At 36.7% G+C, this 18,958-nt stretch overlaps 1 protein-coding gene across 5 annotated transcripts in view; it reads right to left on the bottom strand.

The window, feature by feature from the left end:
* Positions 1-18,958, bottom strand: part of LOC118272581 (obscurin) — a 122,710-nt gene that overhangs the window by 101,005 nt on the left and 2,747 nt on the right. For 3 of the 5 annotated variants that reach the window (XM_050698665.1, XM_050698666.1, XM_035589238.2), the window contains exon 2: positions 13,736-13,836. In XM_050698665.1, coding sequence (XP_050554622.1) covers positions 13,736-13,741 — 6 coding nt within the window. In that variant the 5' untranslated portion in view covers positions 13,742-13,836. Of the gene's footprint in view, positions 1-13,735; positions 13,837-15,167; positions 15,406-18,958 lie in introns of all 5 variants that reach the window. The other 2 variants (XM_035589230.2, XM_035589245.2) reach the window with 1 other exon arrangement.

The raw sequence follows: 18,958 nt of genomic DNA, 5'->3' as shown, positions 1-18,958 counted from the left end.
CAAAATGCCAAGCAATTATTTGTTTCTCTAATTGCCTTTGGAAAGACTAAAAGTTTGTTACCAACCTATTTTCGTCACAGTCGTGCCCTAATTTCGAGAAAACTTAAAAAAGATAAAGTATCTCCTTTTCCTTGTTGCAGTCACTGTATAGGTATATTAGGGAAGCCCCGGCCGTGGGCGGGAAACTATGACATCTGTCATGTAATTTACACAGATAACTGCAAAAAGAAAGCAATGGAAGTAAATCTTACAGCCTAATTACATCGTGATTTAGAACATCGATAAAACAGTGGAGACGTTTTGATCAATGAATTAAAATAAAAGAGGAGATGAAAGAACCCATTAAACACAAGTAGACATTGTTTTGAGTTAGCAAAATGAAGAGACACGCGCGCTGGGCGGAGCGCGGTGTATCTATCTTATTGGATGGGATTCAAAGAGACCTAGTTGCGTGGACAAATGCAGACAGACACAAAACTAGTGCGAGTATTTAAAGGATTCTTAGAAAATAAACGTTTCTATTTCGTTGTTTCTAGTACTTATTTCTAGAAGTAACTGCACTTTATTTATTTTTAAAGACTTATCGGTGCTTTGTGCTAATTATAGCGCATTCTACCAACGCATTGTGCATTCTGAGATTGGCTGCGTATTTGTTTAGCAAGGGAAACGTATTGGTGATACGTTACGCGTTTCCAATAACATTTGAGAGCCGTCCGGTTGTTTGGGTTATTGAACACGTTACGAATGTGATTTAGGACAAACGTTCGCAATACATCGTGGATATTACAGGACGTGCGGTCTTTATGTGTACATAACCATCACATAACACTAATTTATTCCGAGAAGGGCAACGTATATATGTATAGGTGTTGTGTATATTTCCTGAGCTTTACACCTAGCTCTATGTATAATACTAATCTAATATTAACGAAACTTTGTGCACAGTATTTGTATTGGCAGCTACTCGGTCGATGAAGCTGTCTCATTTAGATAAATATGTAATTATGTAAATAATACATACATAATATAGCTCTACAGTGAACACATTTTATTCTCCCGCACTAACGCATAATTTAGGTTAATTTGATAAAATAGTACATTATTTTGGCAAGTTAGATCCAGGCAGAAGATATACAGTCATTAGAAAATGTTTATGAAATTAAATTATAAATTAAGAAAGTCCGAGTTTATTTACTTGCAAAATAATGTTTATCCTACTAAGCCAACCATTTTCACATTATGACAAATTATAATTATGATTTGTTCTATTTAGACGAAGTGTAGCTCACACAGCCGGTGAGGGGCCGCAGGATAAACACGTTAGTAACAGACTGTGGCTTGCACTACCGCCGCACTAGTTAAACAACAAGAGTTGCATCAAACATGTGACAGCGAGGAGAGATGTGAGCCGACCGTCACTTAACACCTAAATATATTAATTTGTCCATCAAGAGAGAGAATGTAAGAATTTTGAGTGTCATTTGGCTTTTTAAATATATTTAAATTTGTTTTTTGGTAGTAGCATTTGTTGGCAGGTAAGGTTGAATGGAGAACTATAGTTAGAGCGTATGATCCTGCTTTCGGTAATTTAGAAGAGAGTGTAATAGAAGCCAAAACTGGGGCCTACTCTAATTCAACGAACGAACGAAAAAACTTCGCAGATTGCATACTACAATTCTATTTATTGCTTTATTTTCGTAGACAAAAATGAACGAATGAAATGAAGATAAATAAATAGGTTTTGATATGGAATTAAAAATAAAACGTTATTTCAAGTAATTCTATTAGTAAATCAATAAAACCTACGACCGAAGATTAAACGAAACTTCGGATTCGAGAACCGGAGGCCCCCCTGTTCTGTTGTTGTATTAAAGGTTTATTCTTTATTCTCCGTACCTTATTTTCGCAGACTTTCTCTTTGAACCCTAAGGTTGACTGGTAGAGAATGCCATATTATGGCATTAAGTTCGCCTTATGTACCACTATTTTATTGTATTGTGTACATTAAAGATTAAATGAATAAATAAAGGACGGTGAAATGTCTCGTAAGCGGTACGATAAAAGCACATAATGCCTTGTCTTCGTGAAACCATTAAATATTTCGGCGCGGTGACACTCGCTTTGTTTTCCAAAATATATACGATACGATGTTGTTGACACGGGAACAAACCCCTATTGTGTCACTGTTTCCACTGAGGATATATGGTACACAATAACTGTGCTGAGGGATTTAAGTGTGTGATAATATCCTCGGTGGAAGTTAATGTCCTACAGTCTGCAGTAGGTATTTACTTCATTTGTCCATTGTATAGGTACGTGGTATCTGACAATCATAATAATGGACTTCATCACCATATCGACATTCAAGTTTTTAAAGTATCTTAACCTGGAGCTGCGGACTACCTAGCGGGTTACCGCGGCTCCGGCTCGAAAATCAGGAGTAGGAACGAGGTGTTTTAGTCAGTAAGAGTCTTACGATCCGTCTCACCTCGCCCATGGCGAGAGACGTCATTGGATGATTTTCCCTCTTAAAAAGGTGTTTTACCAAGACGTTACGTCTACTAATATTACACTATAAAGATTAAGCTTAAAAAAACTTTGTACGATTAAAAAGACGAGCTGGGGTTTCCAGATTTGCCTGAAGGCTCGTCTAGTATCTACGAGAATTAATAATACTAAATAAGAGCACACATTTACCTATTTGGGCGGGAAATAAAAATATAAGTTTGACTTGACCGATTTGTACAGAAAGTAGCAAACATTTCACATTTTATCGTACCTTGCTTACAGATAAATATGTTTTTTCATAAGAATATTCCAGAAGGTAATGAATGCGTATGACAGGTTCAATCAGCTCCAGGCTTATTTTTCAGCCGACTCCCACGGCCCAGAAAGGAGGGTAATGTTTGTCACGTGAAGGAAAGCACGTCTGCACGGAATGACTAAGTATAATATTGTGCAATCGAAAATATTAACGCGTTTCACTTAATATTAATTAATATGTCCTACTTTTTAAATTTTTCATGCCAAAACTGCAAGAATTAAAAATACTGAAGGTGGATGTCAACACGACCTAGTATTTATATTAATTTAAACTGATACTCATTGCAAAAGTACGTAAATAAATTTTCACTAACAAAGTATCGATAAGTATCTAATACCTAGCATGTAGCATAGTCCACAACTACTCCACGTACACACAATACGCTAAGACTTCTCAATGTAAATCAACTTCTACTACGCTCACGAGTAAAGGCCACTGCAGACGCAGTGCAACCCACTCGCCAGTTGGTTCAAGGAGCCGCTCAGAACAAAGCCACGTTAAACGAGCGCCGGTATAACCACGCTGAGAGAACTGTCAAGATGTCGATTAGTAAAAAATAAAAACTATCGACTTTAGCCAAGATTTTTTATTATTTATAACTGTTGGAGTCGCTGTAGTTCAGGTTCAAAAGTAACACAATATTCTTGAACAGTTGGCCCAACTCCCAGTTCGAAGAGTTTGACTGATGTTAGAAATTATTATCGCTTTGAAATCGTCTTGTTACTCCGTACATCGGAGAGCGGGCCATAACTTATTGGGGAGATAAAAGGAAAGTGTCATAATTAGTACAAGAACATGCAGTGTACTACATAAAGGAAAAGATTTATAATAATCATAAATTGGACGATGATGGGCAACGAAACTGACATTGGCTTAACGTCTTCTATTAGCGTAGCGCTATATAGTTCAACTCCTATTAGAAACTAGCTGGCTAGCTAACTAGTCAGCGGCTTCGCTCGGATTCCCGTGAAAAAAAAGCAAAGTACCCTGTCTGTATAACAAATTCATCAAAATCCATACAATAGTTTCAGTGTGATTGACGGACAACCATCCAAACATCCAAACAAACAAACTTTCACATGTATACTATTAGTGTGAAATGTGATAGCGTGATAGCTTCATCACTGTCACTAGATGAACAGACATTTACGAGTATGTACAAGTAGCTTCCCAAGCAAGAGTTCAAACAAACTTTCCATTAAGTGATGCGCCCGAACCACACAAAGCATAATTCACAACAACAAACATGATGCATTTATAAACAGCGCGCAGTGAATTGGGAAGCCTCCAAACTAATTACAAGCCCGTAAATTTGTGAGAGCCGCCATTCTTCACGCGGCCCTTCGGATCACAGCGCATTAATTTCAGTTCTGACGTTACAAGGGGAGCCGGGTGACAAATATGTGCAAATGTTGTTAATGTGCAGCGCTCTTAGGGAAATTAATTTATGAGAGACTCTCAAACTGACAACCGCTGGCATTTCCTGATTTAGGATTGAAAAAGATGTTCAGAGTTTATTTCTGTCTGTGCTGGGTTAATGTGGTATATTTAGGTATGCAGTTAAAGGCATAATGGCGTCGGAATTAGTGTTCAGTTTATTTTTAACTTATTATACATAAGTAAAATGGTAAACATGGTTATAATTATCATATTATTTTTGTAAGACCAATTTCAAGAAAAATTTAATAAATTCTGAATTCGATCCGAAAAGGTTTCTATTGTACATACTATATGCATATACAATACCGGCCTCCAGGCTACGACTGCGACAGAATTAATATTTTTTCTAGTTTTAGTTTGGTAATTTAAAGAGGGTTCAACTCTTTAAATTACTTACATTTGGTGGGGTCTATGAACTTCATCAGGTATCTCTGGCAATTAAAACAAACAATCATGATACTAACCAAACATCTAAATCAAACATATATACGTAAACACAAATAGTTGTGAATTTTATTTTTGTTTGAAGCATCACTTGATGAGAATAGTATCCTATACCCTTAGTATGAGTTTGCTTTACGTTTAAAGAAATCGAAATGAGAGCGCGTTTTGCGCTCTGATTGGCCGGCTCGAATGAACTAACCAGTCAGAGCGCCGAACGCTCTCTCGTTACACGTAAAAAAAACTCGTACTAAGCCTTCTGGGTGGAATATCACTCTGTAGGTTACCCCGCTGTGTTTATTTATTATGCAAAGCACTTCTCATGAACTTGGTGCTTCGTTTTCAGGTCAATATTTTTATAAGACAAAGTACATTGTCCGAGTCACCTCGGGGTCTGATTGATATATAGTTTGCTCTTATATCTGCAGACGTTTATTAAAACGACACTGATATATGGTTGCGATATTAATTTCGGATTTTTTTTCGTTTTTTTTTTGGTGCATAGTAAATCAGTAGTTAGTTGTATCCCTGGATAACAAATATTATATAATATCAAAAACAGATAATTCTTATCTGTAGAATAAAATTAACATTTCAGTTTTTAATTCAAAATTATTCCTTTGGTAAAAATATACCTATTATTTTATCTGTTGATTGAAAAATTGACTCAACGAGGTACAGGTATGTGAAAACCTAGAATATTGCATACCTGTATTTATTACAAGTAAGATTTTACTAATATCAGTTCAATAGCCATTTTAACAAGCTATTTATTGTTCGTTGAGTATGAATGTTAACTGTTAACAATCTCATTTGTACGGCTATTTCGCCGCGACGATTAACTGGCTGATTAATGTGGATCCCCACACTGCTTGGCACGGCCGCACTCTTGCGAAACATGGGTTTACCTAATTATATTGCTGGGTTCATGGTTGTTTCAGCAGCTTTTACAAAACTGTCTGCTTTCCTATCGGTTGGCGATATTTATTATAGTTCGCATCTGTTTTCTTGATCGTTTTAGATGGAGGAATATTTTTTATTATCATGTTAAGTTATTATGTTAATGCAGGTGATATTTAAATATGCTTTTTTTTATTGATGTTTCCCTAGATTAGGATTTTCTCCTGTGTCTTGGGTGCGTTTACAAACATACAAGTTTATATGCACATGACATCTAGCCAACGGGTATTAAGGAGATGCTAAGACAACCGTGGGGGATTCATGAACATGGCAATAACCAAGCGTACAATTACTGAAAAACCAGGTAAACTAACGAATACAGTTGTATTCGTTAAGTCAGTGTTCAGCGCGGAATGTTAGCAAAGTTCCCAGTAAATATAATACCAACTCTAATTATAACCATAGGCTTGCTACTGTAAACAACATTTCTTCAGCTCTCGACCAAACAACGCTTATTTTTACTACTTGAACTGAGTTTTTTAGTTTCTCAAAACAAACAAATTGTCGTTCAGCTGTTAGTTAGTTGTGCGTGACGTAAGATGTCGCCTCTCGTTCGGGAACTGGTTCAGGGCCGTGGTCCAGCGCTGGAGTTCTGGGAACCCCTGGCGGGCGGCGGACACTGCCAACTACTGTCCGCACCACTGTAATGAGACTAGCCGTTTGATGGCGCCGTTGTTTACTCTGACTATTGATTATTATCGATTTATAGTAAAGTTTTGGTAGATGTGTGACTTCGAAGCTAGTTTTAGATGTTAATATGTTGTAATAGTTAATTTTTACCTTAGGACAAACTGTTTTGAAAAAGTCTGTTAAGCAAAACGCTGTCATTCGTGGTTGAGTTTTGCCCCTATGCACGGATATGTATTGATTTCTTATGTTGAAAATACAACATTACAACATCGAGAGCGATTGCATTAATCACTGATGGTAGTGCTTAGGTTTCACTTTTACCAATTAATAGTCCACTGAAATGGGATTGTATAGATCGATGTTTTTTATTTTAAACGAACATGCACAGTGCACACCCGTCGCTTCTTTGCCGGCCTTTTGGGAGTTAGGAATCCAAGGGTTGTTGGGGAATGGGGGATGGCGAAGATTGGGTGGAGGGATAATTGGGCTTTGGGATACACAACTTTTATTTTTATTATAATCGTCTACTTTTTTATTGTATACGCAATATATATCCGCCGTTCATTCAGAAAAGATACCTACGTACATTGTCACAATAAATTGACGGTCAAGGCTACACGTTTAATAAGGAACGAATTGTTACATACACGCGTCGGATCGGAATGCGGTGCGGGTATTATACCAAAATAAAATGGAAGAATCTTTAAACAGTCTAATCTAAGATAACTAACGAAGCGCCACTGCGTGTGTAATTGAATAAGTAATTTCGCACTATTTTAAGTTATTTAGGTGTTGGTTTTTGAAGAAGATATTTTTTTTGCCGTACTCAGAGATATTTAATTATTACTTAAACTATTCCTTGGTATAAAACAATTGGTAAGGTCAAGTAAACATAAAATGATTTTTAGTAAGGAGGCATGATAATGATAATAAATTAAACACCACCAATTAATTGTGTATTGATATCGATGACTTTATTATATAAGTACATAACATTGTTACTTTACCTACAGGACAAATAATATGCTTTTGTTGATAGCTTTTTTGAAACAGTTGCAAATGACAAAATCTTATTGCATTATTTTAATTTAGCAAAATACTTTAGGGAACAGAGAGTAAAGTTCCCTAAGAAAAGGAGGATCCTCCGACCAGGCGAGGTGATCAGCCTGGCGGGCTTTCTGCCCAACTGTTGTTCGTTGGGATTTTCTATCCGTGTTAATTCGCATGTAAACTTCGTATGTGCGATGCAGGATATTTATGACGTCATCCGTTGATTTGCTCGTTGATATCGTGCGACTTCTGTCATCTGTCATCTGTCACCTGTCACTTGTCACTTGTCAGAGTGTCGCCACATCACTCCCCCCCAAGACCGGAGGTCGATCCTGTTGAGACGGCTGTCGATGCTTGAGATGAGCGGTGCCAGAGCCAGTGTAGAATGTCCCTAGTTCCAGTGAGTCGGAACTGTGCCGCTGAATGCCCAGTGAGTCGGGTGAGCGGTGCAGGGTGATACTCCAGTGAGTCGGAGTAGTGAAGCTCGCAGTGTCCCACGGTGAGTCGGGGAATAGATGCTGCGAGGGTAGGTGCGTAGTGGCTGGCGTCTGCGTTGACGGGAGGAAGACGTCCTCAGACCGTGTGCAGAAGTGCTGTGCCTAGACGCTGATGAGGCCGTAGGGAAGAACCAGGCTGCATATCTTCGATGTAGCGTGTGGTGGTCCCTGATGAGGCCGAGGATGCTGGTTGGCTGCGACTTGATTACCGCTCAGCGGAGAAGTGATGGGTAAGGGAGATGGCGATAAGGATGACGGTGCTGATCTGCTCCGTGAAGGTTGGTTTCAATCACGTCGGGGTCACCACTTTAGGGAACAGAGAGTAAAGTTCCCTAAGAAAAGGAGGATCCTCCGACCAGGCGAGGTGATCAGCCTGGCGGGCTTTCTGCCCAACTGTTGTTCGTTGGGATTTTCTATCCGTGTTAATTCGCATGTAAACTTCGTATGTGCGATGCAGGATATTTATGACGTCATCCGTTGATTTGCTCGTTGATAGTCTATGTGCGACTTCTGTCATCTGTCATCTGTCACTTGTTACTGTGTCGCCACAATGTCAACCGTCAGATATATAATAAACCTGATGTTTGATAGCGTGGTTTACTGAAAGATCGCCAGTTAGATGAAGAGATGTACTTATTATTAGACATAAGTATTAGTATAATTCCCAGCCATATTCAAAGTTTAAACCTAGGTAAATTTAAAAATATTATTAAAGAAAAACTTTGTAGTAAAGCTTTTTATAAAATAAAAGACTACTTGGAGGATAGTCAGGCTTGGGAATGAACTGCTATAATGTCCACACAGGTCTTGCTGACATGTTTGTAACATATAGTTACATTTTTTATACAATTTGACATTAACATAATTTGACATTGTTTTATATATTTTTTTTTCCTTTTATATTTTTATATTTCCTTTTAAAATTGTTAGTTTGAGGACCGTGTGAGACTTTTGCTAGTCATTTTATTTTTAGTAAATTATATTCTGACAGTTTGAGCATTTGTGTGGCCTACTCAAATGTTCTTTTGGTTGGTGTTGTTCGTCGGATCATTCAGCAACAGCCGTCAGCTGAGCTGATTGTAAACTGACACATGCGTGCTGCCATCTGAACAGGTCCGCTCAAACTGCTGTGGTTCTTTCCTCAAAAGACCACTACAGAATCAACTTGCACGGTTCTCCGACATCTTTAATTGATTTTGTCTGGACTTTAAAAGAGACTATGACCTCTGAGTTTGTTTCGGCATTTCTTCTCAGAGTAGTCAGATAGGAAATGCCGGCCTCATCTAGTTATTTAAGAGATTGACGTGTAAAAGTGTTATTTTATAACCTATTTGCAAAATAAATATCATTTATCATTTATCATTTATCATTTAAGTACCGCACAAGTAGGTTTATGTCATTCTGTTGGCCACAATCTGATACACGACATTAACAAACTATGAAAGTTTGGCCACAAATCATGGGAAATAGGGCTTGAACCTGCGATTAGTCTGTTAAAAGGAATAGCTTTTGGTAATGTAGTGTGTCTGTTGGTTTACGATGCGTGATCAGTGTGGCGCACCCATGTCTGGTCTGGTGGGGCTGCCAGACACTTAGTCATCTGTTTCTGGTGAACACTGGTTCTGGTTTATGACGGTAAACATGCATACTGCGTACTTGGAGTGCAGTGTTTGTATCGGGCGTTTTATGGAGTAATCGAGATCAATATTGGTAGTAAACTAATGCTGCAGATACATATTGTACAACATTACATGTGTAATGTACAGCTGAAGCTTACAGCTTTGAAATTCAAAGAATGAGATCGCAATCAGAGAAAGTACGTTGTCGATTGCGGGTAATTTTGAGCTTTGAATGTAGGCTATTTTTTTTTTCAGTTTCCTTAAATAAATTAAATCACCAACACAAATTGGCGTGGTCTAGCCCTTAAACCAGTAAATTTTCTGTCGTTCTGTATAGGTAGGGTATAGGCAAAGCTCCTACAGTTAGTACTCCGCCTACATACAGTCTTACATTATAACACTAACAATTACATAAAATATAGTACGGCGAGCTAATTACGTGGACATCTGTCAAGTGTCGGGGCAGCCACAACAATGTAGGCACACAAATAGACTGGGCTTCAAAATAGATCCCTTGGGAGTGGCAGGAACTATCTCCATCCAGTCAAATATATGAAAATATTAGCGTTGTGTGTATGTGGGTAGGTAGGTATCAATCATTATTGTTCTTACTTGTAACTGTCAAATATTTGACGTTTAACATCATTTTGGCAGTGGATGGGGGGATAGGTGCGCAAGGGCATTTCACTGGTAAGGTGGAGTTGTGGTAAAATCTTTTCTTATTTATAGAGCCATCTTTTTAGTTTTTCTGCTATGAAAAAGCGCCAGGTAAGTATCGATGGAGGTATTAAAGAGACAAAATATTAAACAGACTATACGTGTCTATACAACATTTGAACATACATTTCTATAAAGTAATAAGGTTTATAAAATCAGGCTAAAAGAACTAATTATATATTATCTAAATAAGATTTGCTTCACGAACCGAAAATTTGTCACGAGCGTCATCCACCGGAACCCAAATTTTCTTTATAAAATGACTAGAATTATTCCCAGCGGGGACTTCCTAAAAAGGTGGCATTGCCCCGTTGCTGTTTGACAGCGGGGTGGCTGACCGAGCCGTCATGCGGTGACGCAGCCAACTAGACGGCCAGGGGTGGTAAATATTTAGATTGGCAGAGCTCTGCCCCATCTCTGACATACTGTTGATGTTTATTCTAAATGCATTAGTAAGCAAACAATGACGGAAATATTTTTTATAAGTATTCATTAATTTCATTATCATCTGGTAAAACCTGATCTGATTGACACATTTGCTACAAAGCTTCCCCAGTAATTGACCTCTATTTCATTATAGCTTAAGATCTTTTAATAAGCTAGCCAATTATCATTAAAATAATTTACTGAAATACTCTGAAAACTGAAACAAACACCAGCGCCATCTACATACAATTGCTTGGATTACTGCCAGACTCATAACCGGTTTTATGTCTGACTCAAATGTCTGATCCAGACTTTACGTTGCTTCGTACAATGCTCGTTAGATGGCGTTTATCAGAGAGAACTCTTGCGCAGTATTTATATCACAACGTTGCTTACTCCATCTAGTGGAAAGTCATGAAACTAAATAAGATTAACACTCGCATGAGTTTTGCATGGGGAAGTAAATTATTAGAGAGCATGACTAAAAAGCTCTAATTTACCACGACATCTATTGGAAGTAACTCAGTACTGAAAATGTTTTCATTTGGTATTTTTCTTTTTTTTTTGTAGACGGTGTTTACGGTAATAGATTTTTATACTATACACAGTAACAACAAAACTTTCCAGTTTACCTGTTGGTAAACGGCCTAAGGACATTTACAACATCAACCAGAGATATCACGAGTACGCTGCCGATCATAAAGGAATTAGATTACAAGAAGGGTTATATTATTGGCACAGCAGCACACGCAACAAATGGTCCCGCCACGTCATAATTTTGTTGACTCACTTGTTGACTCGTAACTGCTTTCTTACCATAATTGATGCGATCTTAAATCGGACGTGTATAAATAGAATATCGACTAAAAATACTCCTTGCATTGTGTGGATCGTTTTGGCAGTCAGAGTCACCGTGTCGACATACGATTGCAGATGATAAAACGTAATTTATAGTCAACTACGGTTGATTTACAAAATTAATACACTTGGTGACACTGAGACGGATCATTTTGTATTCAAATGTTGCCAGAACGAACTGATGCTATTTGTCTAACAGTTTTTATGAGCAGAAATATTACAGCTTTAACAATAACGGAGCCATAGATCATGTTTTATGAAGATGGTAAGGCGCTTGGCAGTCAAACACGGTTCTTATTGCCGTGTGGTATTTAGAATTATGAGCAGAATAAAGATTAATGTGCCAATTGACATAAATAATTGTATGTCTGCAAAACAATAACTAACTCCCAAACGTCACAGCAGATAATAAGAATTTTCCGTGCTTAGACCACTTTGATTTTTTTCAAACGTAAAAAAATATTAGATACAACCCAACCATGTACTATAAGTACATTTTAATAGCGTCTTAGTTAAAGCAACTCCACTAGAAACATAATAGAAACGACTTATCCAAGAAACTCAGCTCACAAAGACTAATAATCTTAGTTTTCAAAGTGCACCATAAAATATTTCATGAGGAGGAGTAAAAAACAGAGAAGATAATAAAACACTACTCAACAGTACATTACAGGTAGGTCGTAAATCTGGTGGAGTTTATAAAAACCCACAACACGGCAACAATAACCACATCAATGGGAATGAACACAAACATTGTAGAATCGTAAACCATAGTAGTAGTTACGAAACATTTGTTTGGAAAGGGCAATAGCCACAAATGTTGTACAAGTTATTAGGTGAAGAAGGTATTTTTCTCACAGAAAACGCGAAACAATCCTTGCGTTATGTAAGGTTACCGGAGGTCCCATTAATTTCATGTGATAGGATATTGTATTCAGAAGAGATTTTTTTTTTATGAATCGTCGTCAGATTTAGCAAAACTGTGAGTACATCAAATAATGAGCGAGTTGCCTTATAAAAAATATTATTTCTGTGTGGCTAGTCAATGAGTGCCAATGTAAATTACTCAATGTGATCGACATTCCTGCTCAGTATTCGCGGAATTGTCTGGGTTAACTAAAAATATCGCGACATTGGAATAGGTTGACCTGGCTATTTTAGACTTCCTGTTATTCGCACATAATTTGTTACTTTCAGTTATGAAACTAATTACTAAGATCTTCTTAAATATTAACTGCTCCTTTATAACTTGTAAGTATAATGTATGTAGTTTACTATTTCTACATTATTTTTGAATTAAATAAGACTGTATACACTTAAGAATAAGAGAAGTAAATTCGCGCTACGACAAAGCTAGCTAAAGCCGTGAATTAAGTAAAACTAGCTAAAGAAAAGGTTACCGAAAAAACTTTTACTGGCCTTCGCTGAGAAGAATCTGTATGAACTTATCGTACATTACAGACATTACGCAGTACACAGTTTGTGAGTCAGTGTGACACGTGGTGCCAACATATTTGCTTACTTATTTATATATTTCTACGAACACACCTACAGACAGAAAAACAATTCCTCTACAGGTGTTTTGAAGCGTCATTAAACATTTTACTGATACAAATACCATTTCAATACTAATAAATATTCTTGATACTCTTGCCAACTTTAATATTACTGCATTTACTAGAATTTATGGTACGTATTATTACTTTAAAACATGCACCTGGCGAATTAACAGTATCTATAAATAAGGCACTTCAAGAAATGTAGATAGAAAACAATTGCATATAATTGTAAACAATTGTGTCTCTGGCTTATCCGTCCGAACTAACATTATACACACATTGTCGCTAGCAAACATGCATTTCTCGAGCAATTGGCATTGATATCAAAACTAAAGAATTTATGAATGGCATGGGAATTGGCATCTGTTGCACCCTGGACACTGGCAGTCTGATTATTCATGTTTCTAATGACGACACAGCTCATTGATAATATACATCTTTAGGGTACGCTTCGATCTGTAATGCGCAGTATCTACTCAATCTGTCATATATGAGATGACATCTTAATTCATAAAACAGTCTAATGTCGTACATTTTCATTCATTAGCTTCGTATAAGAAATTTATTCTATATAACATCCTTCATTCCTCGAAAACATTGGAGTTCCCCAAGGCTCGACACTAGGTCCAACGCACAAAAACGCTTTCTATTTTTGGTAATAAATCCACCGCTTAGTAATAAACATTCCAAATAAGGTTTTCACAGTATACTTACATCCATGGTTTCCTTGAGTGTCCGCGCACGGGCTCGCGCCTCGCTGAGCGTGCGCGGTCGCAGCGCCGGCACCGCCTCCCGCGACAACCACTCGCCGAACGCTGTGCACACAACACCGTCACACACCGATATATCAAGGTCGACCAACTTAGTGGAAACGCAGGAAGAAGTGTTAAAGGAACAAGAGTAATGTTGAGGGCCTGAATTACTTACGAAGGTAAAGGCAACATTAAGTTTATATGTTACATACACTACAGTTTTGAGTCAGACATTTGTCGTCTGAAATTATACAATTAACATAACGACTCTAAGGGTTAAGCTAATCAGAATGAAATATATATCTCTTAAGTTTTAAGGAGTTCTAGATTTTAAGAAAATATGGAGTTGAGAATTGACATATTCGAAATGGCCCAAAACATAAATAGAAACAGATAGAAGCTAAACAAAGAAGGTACAAACAACTTGACAAAAATGTGTTCACTTAGCGTCAATTTACTTGTAATACCGATATGTCAGAAGACCAAAAGACGATTAAAATTAGTAAACAAATACGACGCTTAATGAACAAACATAGGTAAAATACATGGTTAATAAGATTAATCCACAAAAGTAAATACAATGAGAGGAGAGGTTAAAATGGCATAGATAGTAGAAGTTAGACACATCACCATTAGTAAGCAGAGTTTTAAGGCTTCACCTCATGCAAGTGAGAGACTGTGGCTAGTGTAGAGTCAAATGTTAGAAAATCGGTCATGTTTTAGTGTAGTTGCAAATTCTAGGATATTTTAGTATCTAGTGTATTTATAGATAAATTGACTGTAATGTTTTGGTGTTCTGATCATGTATCGGTTCTGTATGTGAACGATCAGATAAGCATTTATTGAGATATTTGTTCATTCAAGTATAATTTTGAGAACGTAGCCATTTGTAAAGAGAAAATGTCAGTTTATCTATTCACTTTAATAGTAGAAAACTAGTTTTGTGTAGTCTTTTAGGAGAAGAGAAAGTATAAAACAGAACGGTCAGCGCAGAAGATAATTTTGTTAGAAAAGATTTTCTACAGAAAATTAATATTTTAATACCAATTACTGTTTTCAAGAGGAACAATGATTTTAAAGTATTTCTAAATAATACTACAACTACAGTTATTAGCAAATTTTACTAAATTACTGAGAGATTATAATTTTGTTGCACTATTTCTGGAAATTTCGTCAAGAAAACATTGAATATTTACAACAAATTCTTATTTATATCCTTTTGTTTAAGTCTTTTCATCATCATTTTTATCGTTAACGCTTTAAGATTCAACTTATTTAAGACGAAATTCCACAAATATTTAATTTACATAATTCTTTACTATAAGCTACTACAGAAGCTGCTACATTGTCTACTGCTAGTATGCTATCATTGTTCATCTCAAAGGTTCACTGACCTATCGCTTCCGCGGTCATAATGTCGTTTGTGTCGTGTTCCATGTCTGTGTGTGCACTAACACTGATGCTGTACAATATTTATAGTGTGTGTGTGTGTCTGTTAGCACTGCACTGTAACACTGGCACTGGTTGCTGTCGTCACTTCGTCTCCGTTCACTTCGCTTGTGTTAGTTATGTTATCGTTAGATATTTCGTCTTTTTTACTTGTGTTTCTATTCTAATTTTCATCGTCTGTGTCTGGAATACATAGTACATTTTGGGCTAAATTTGTTTTAACATTAAGGAAGAGGCTATAGTATATAGAGATTATCGTTGCTATGTTTGCGTCACACGAATGTTCAAGATTTTCGACGATGCTTGATTATAATGTAAACATTACAAAAAAAGTAAACGTAAAATAAATATTTTGAGTAAATCTAATTCATCAATTTAATTGAAATGAGTTATACAAGTTAATCCGCATAAACGTAGTAATACATCAACCATATTTTTTATGAACGAGCACTTGTGTGTTTGACGTCATCGAGAGTCAGTTATAGAGAGTTTAGAGATTAAATAGATCCGAATAAAATGTAAGACAGATGCGAATGTTGAACCTGTCTGTTCTGTAACAGCTGATCAGAGTGCCACTGGTGCCACTGGTGGGAATAGAACTGATGTCATTGGGGTGACAAGCTGGGGAATGTGAGCGTCTGGTTATAAATACCGCCGTACTAAGATTTATACGACGTTAAAATTTATGTGTTTATAAAAGTAAATCTAATCGATAGACGAGTTCTAGCGTGTAGTCTGAATTTGTGGACGTCCACAACAAAGAGCGGGTTGATTCATTTTGTAGTAATTGCTGGTGAATGCTATTATGCGTTGCATAAATTCCCTTTTCAATAACGCCAGATAAGTTTTACTGAAAATATTTTCAGTATGTACTTTCTTAATGTTTCTTAATCAGTTTAGAATTGTTGATTACATTTGCACATTGCTACTTGACTGGTAATTGACCTATTACAGGGTAAAATTGGTTGAATCCTAATTATTTTTACATTACCGAAATAAATCCAAAGAATAATGTATTGAACGCCATGGGAGACTACATGTGGGCCACGCTAGCTGAGGATTTGCCCTCTACAAATTTCTGTCGGCAGTCAAAGGCTTAATATTTAAAGTGGCACAAGTTAATATGTATATTGTACTTTGAACAGCAAGCCAAGATAATACTTCCAGAATACGGAAATAGAACACATTAGAAGCATTAAAATACAAAGTAACACCTAATATATGAAAGTTTCAATTTCCCTGAATCACTTTGGCAGAGTTTGTGAATATCAGCTGATTGCACCTGCACGTAGCTAATTCCTGAGGTACGGTGCGCATGCGCCGCGGTCCGATGCGCCCGCGCGTGGCGCAAGCTGTCAACGACGTGCCAGCGAGCACTGCCAAATACTTTACTATACTTGAACTTGTTACTTTTATGCGAAATATTTCGGTTTATAACTACATACTATGTACTTTTAAAAGCATTAAAACAAATTTCTTATGTTCAGCTGTCGCTCTTACTACCTTCCGACGCTTGTGTTACTCTTTGAAGCATTTCGTATTAAAATCCTTCTCCAATATAACTACAGAAATAAACGTATAATAACATTTACAAAAGACTTCCACTACATTAACCGAAAAGTAAACAAAAACTGCGAACGGTCACTAACAATACAACTAAAGGTCCTCTACGAGACTTGCTACGAAACTACTACGGTGCTACGAGAGGCCTACGAGTCTCGTAGCGCTTTCGTAGCCGGTGTTGAGGTCACAGAATAAATCAAATACAGGTTGTTTACCATTTCTATAACGCTTATATAACAGTAATAAGTCATGATAATTATATATTTGTTAGTAATCAGTCTTCGTACAGTTAATTAAATTAATTATTTGGACGTGTATCAGCCGTAAATCCTGCACTGCTTACGATATCCTCGATCAATCAACGTGATGAGTGATTGTGATCGCCGTTGACCTTCCAAAGGCCTATTTATCTAGTTCATGCTTTGATCATATCATTCGAAGGTACCTGGCAAGCACGCTGCGTTGTTTATCTTGTGGATTTATCGAGATGTCTTACGTTTTCTACAGGTAAGGGTAACAGTTGGTTTTGCTAAATTGGTTTTGAGGCAATGGTATATTTCTTTACGTATGTATATTTACTGGTTTTATAATACGGCTATTCCTATAAACGTATAATTTAACGTATTGTGTAACGCCCATGAGAGTTTTTAACATGATAAATCTTAGTAATAATATAAATACGAAATCACGTTAAAACAGCTGAAGGAATCGTTGTGGAATTTCGTACAGGGGTAGATTATGGTCTGGAATTACACATAGGCTACTTTTTATCCCATGGGAATGCGGACAAAGCTGCTGGCAAAAGCTAGTTAATTATAAACATTACAAACTGTTTACCTACTTTTTTATTATACTATAGCCAAAAACTAAAACTTATATATCCTGTAACTCATTTTACGGTTTACAAATAATGCAACATAAATAAATAAGATCATTATATGCAATCTACGACTGGTAATAAACTGCAAGGTTGGCTGCACTTCCGCGGCACATGGCCGCTCGCGCTGGAACCACGTCATAGATGTTCAGTGACATCCGGATTATTGCCTGATGAGCTAGGCTTGGCAAGATGGCCGGCTCGGGGAGTCGCGCCAGGGTTACATTGCGATAGGAATGTGGAGATTATATTGGAACATCGAGAGATACGGATTAGCGTTAATCAAGACGAATGAGCTTTAGTTTCCATGTCATTGGTTTGTATTTGTGTTTGAAATTATGAGAAAATCTTATACTGCCCATTCAGTGGATGTTGTTGCTTGTAGTTATGGAAAGATTACATTTTCCACGCAGTGATACCAAGTAACATCAGTTACTTGGTATCACTGCAATATGTTTATCTACTCTCTCCTATCAAACGTCATTATAAATTCCCTTATCTTTCATCAAAAAACCAATCTTATAGACGATATATTTCATACATATAAAATACATTAAAACGTTACTACGTTTTACAGAAAACAAAAATGAAATCATTCGTTATGACCATAAAATAAATCATCGTAATGTAAACAACAACCAAGAAAAAATATTTCAATATCAACTCAATATGATATGACCAAGCCAAAGCGTATCGAATAAACAAAATTCCACAAAAATTAAACAAAAACAAAGATTGCAATAACAACACGTATGATAATGCACATTGGCTGTACAGACGGACAGACGAACAAAACAAATAATAATTGTATGAACTTGAAATAGGTGCGTATTATTAGCGCCACCTACGAGCCCCACTCAATATGTGTAAATACACAACTGAGTCACATCCAAAGTGCGGCTCTACGTAAATTAGATAGAATTATGTGTATCGTGGGAATTATGATTTCGTATGCAACTCTACTAGTACTCTACTTTATAGTTTTGCATATTTTGAAGCTGAAGTCAGTGTTTATTTTCAGTATTCATATGTCTTTGGTTCTTTCCTCAAAAGACCCGGTTGCACGGTTCTCAAACATTTTCTATATTCCAATGTTGTCTGGACTTTAAAAGAGACAATGACCTCTGAGTTTATTTCAGCATTTGTTTTCAGAGTAGTCCGTTAGAAAATGTCGATCTCATCTAGATTTCATTTAATAATAATTTTGACGTGAAAAGTGCTCTTTTGTAGCCTATTTGCAAAATAAATTAATTTCATTGCATTTCACATCATTTCATTTCTGCCAATTAGTTAAAG

Source organism: Spodoptera frugiperda, chromosome 15, assembly GCF_023101765.2.
Source record: "Spodoptera frugiperda isolate SF20-4 chromosome 15, AGI-APGP_CSIRO_Sfru_2.0, whole genome shotgun sequence".
Taxonomy (NCBI): Eukaryota; Metazoa; Arthropoda; class Insecta; order Lepidoptera; family Noctuidae; genus Spodoptera; species Spodoptera frugiperda.
Note: the sequence above shows the minus strand (reverse complement) of the source record. Positions and strands in the feature narration are given on the sequence as shown.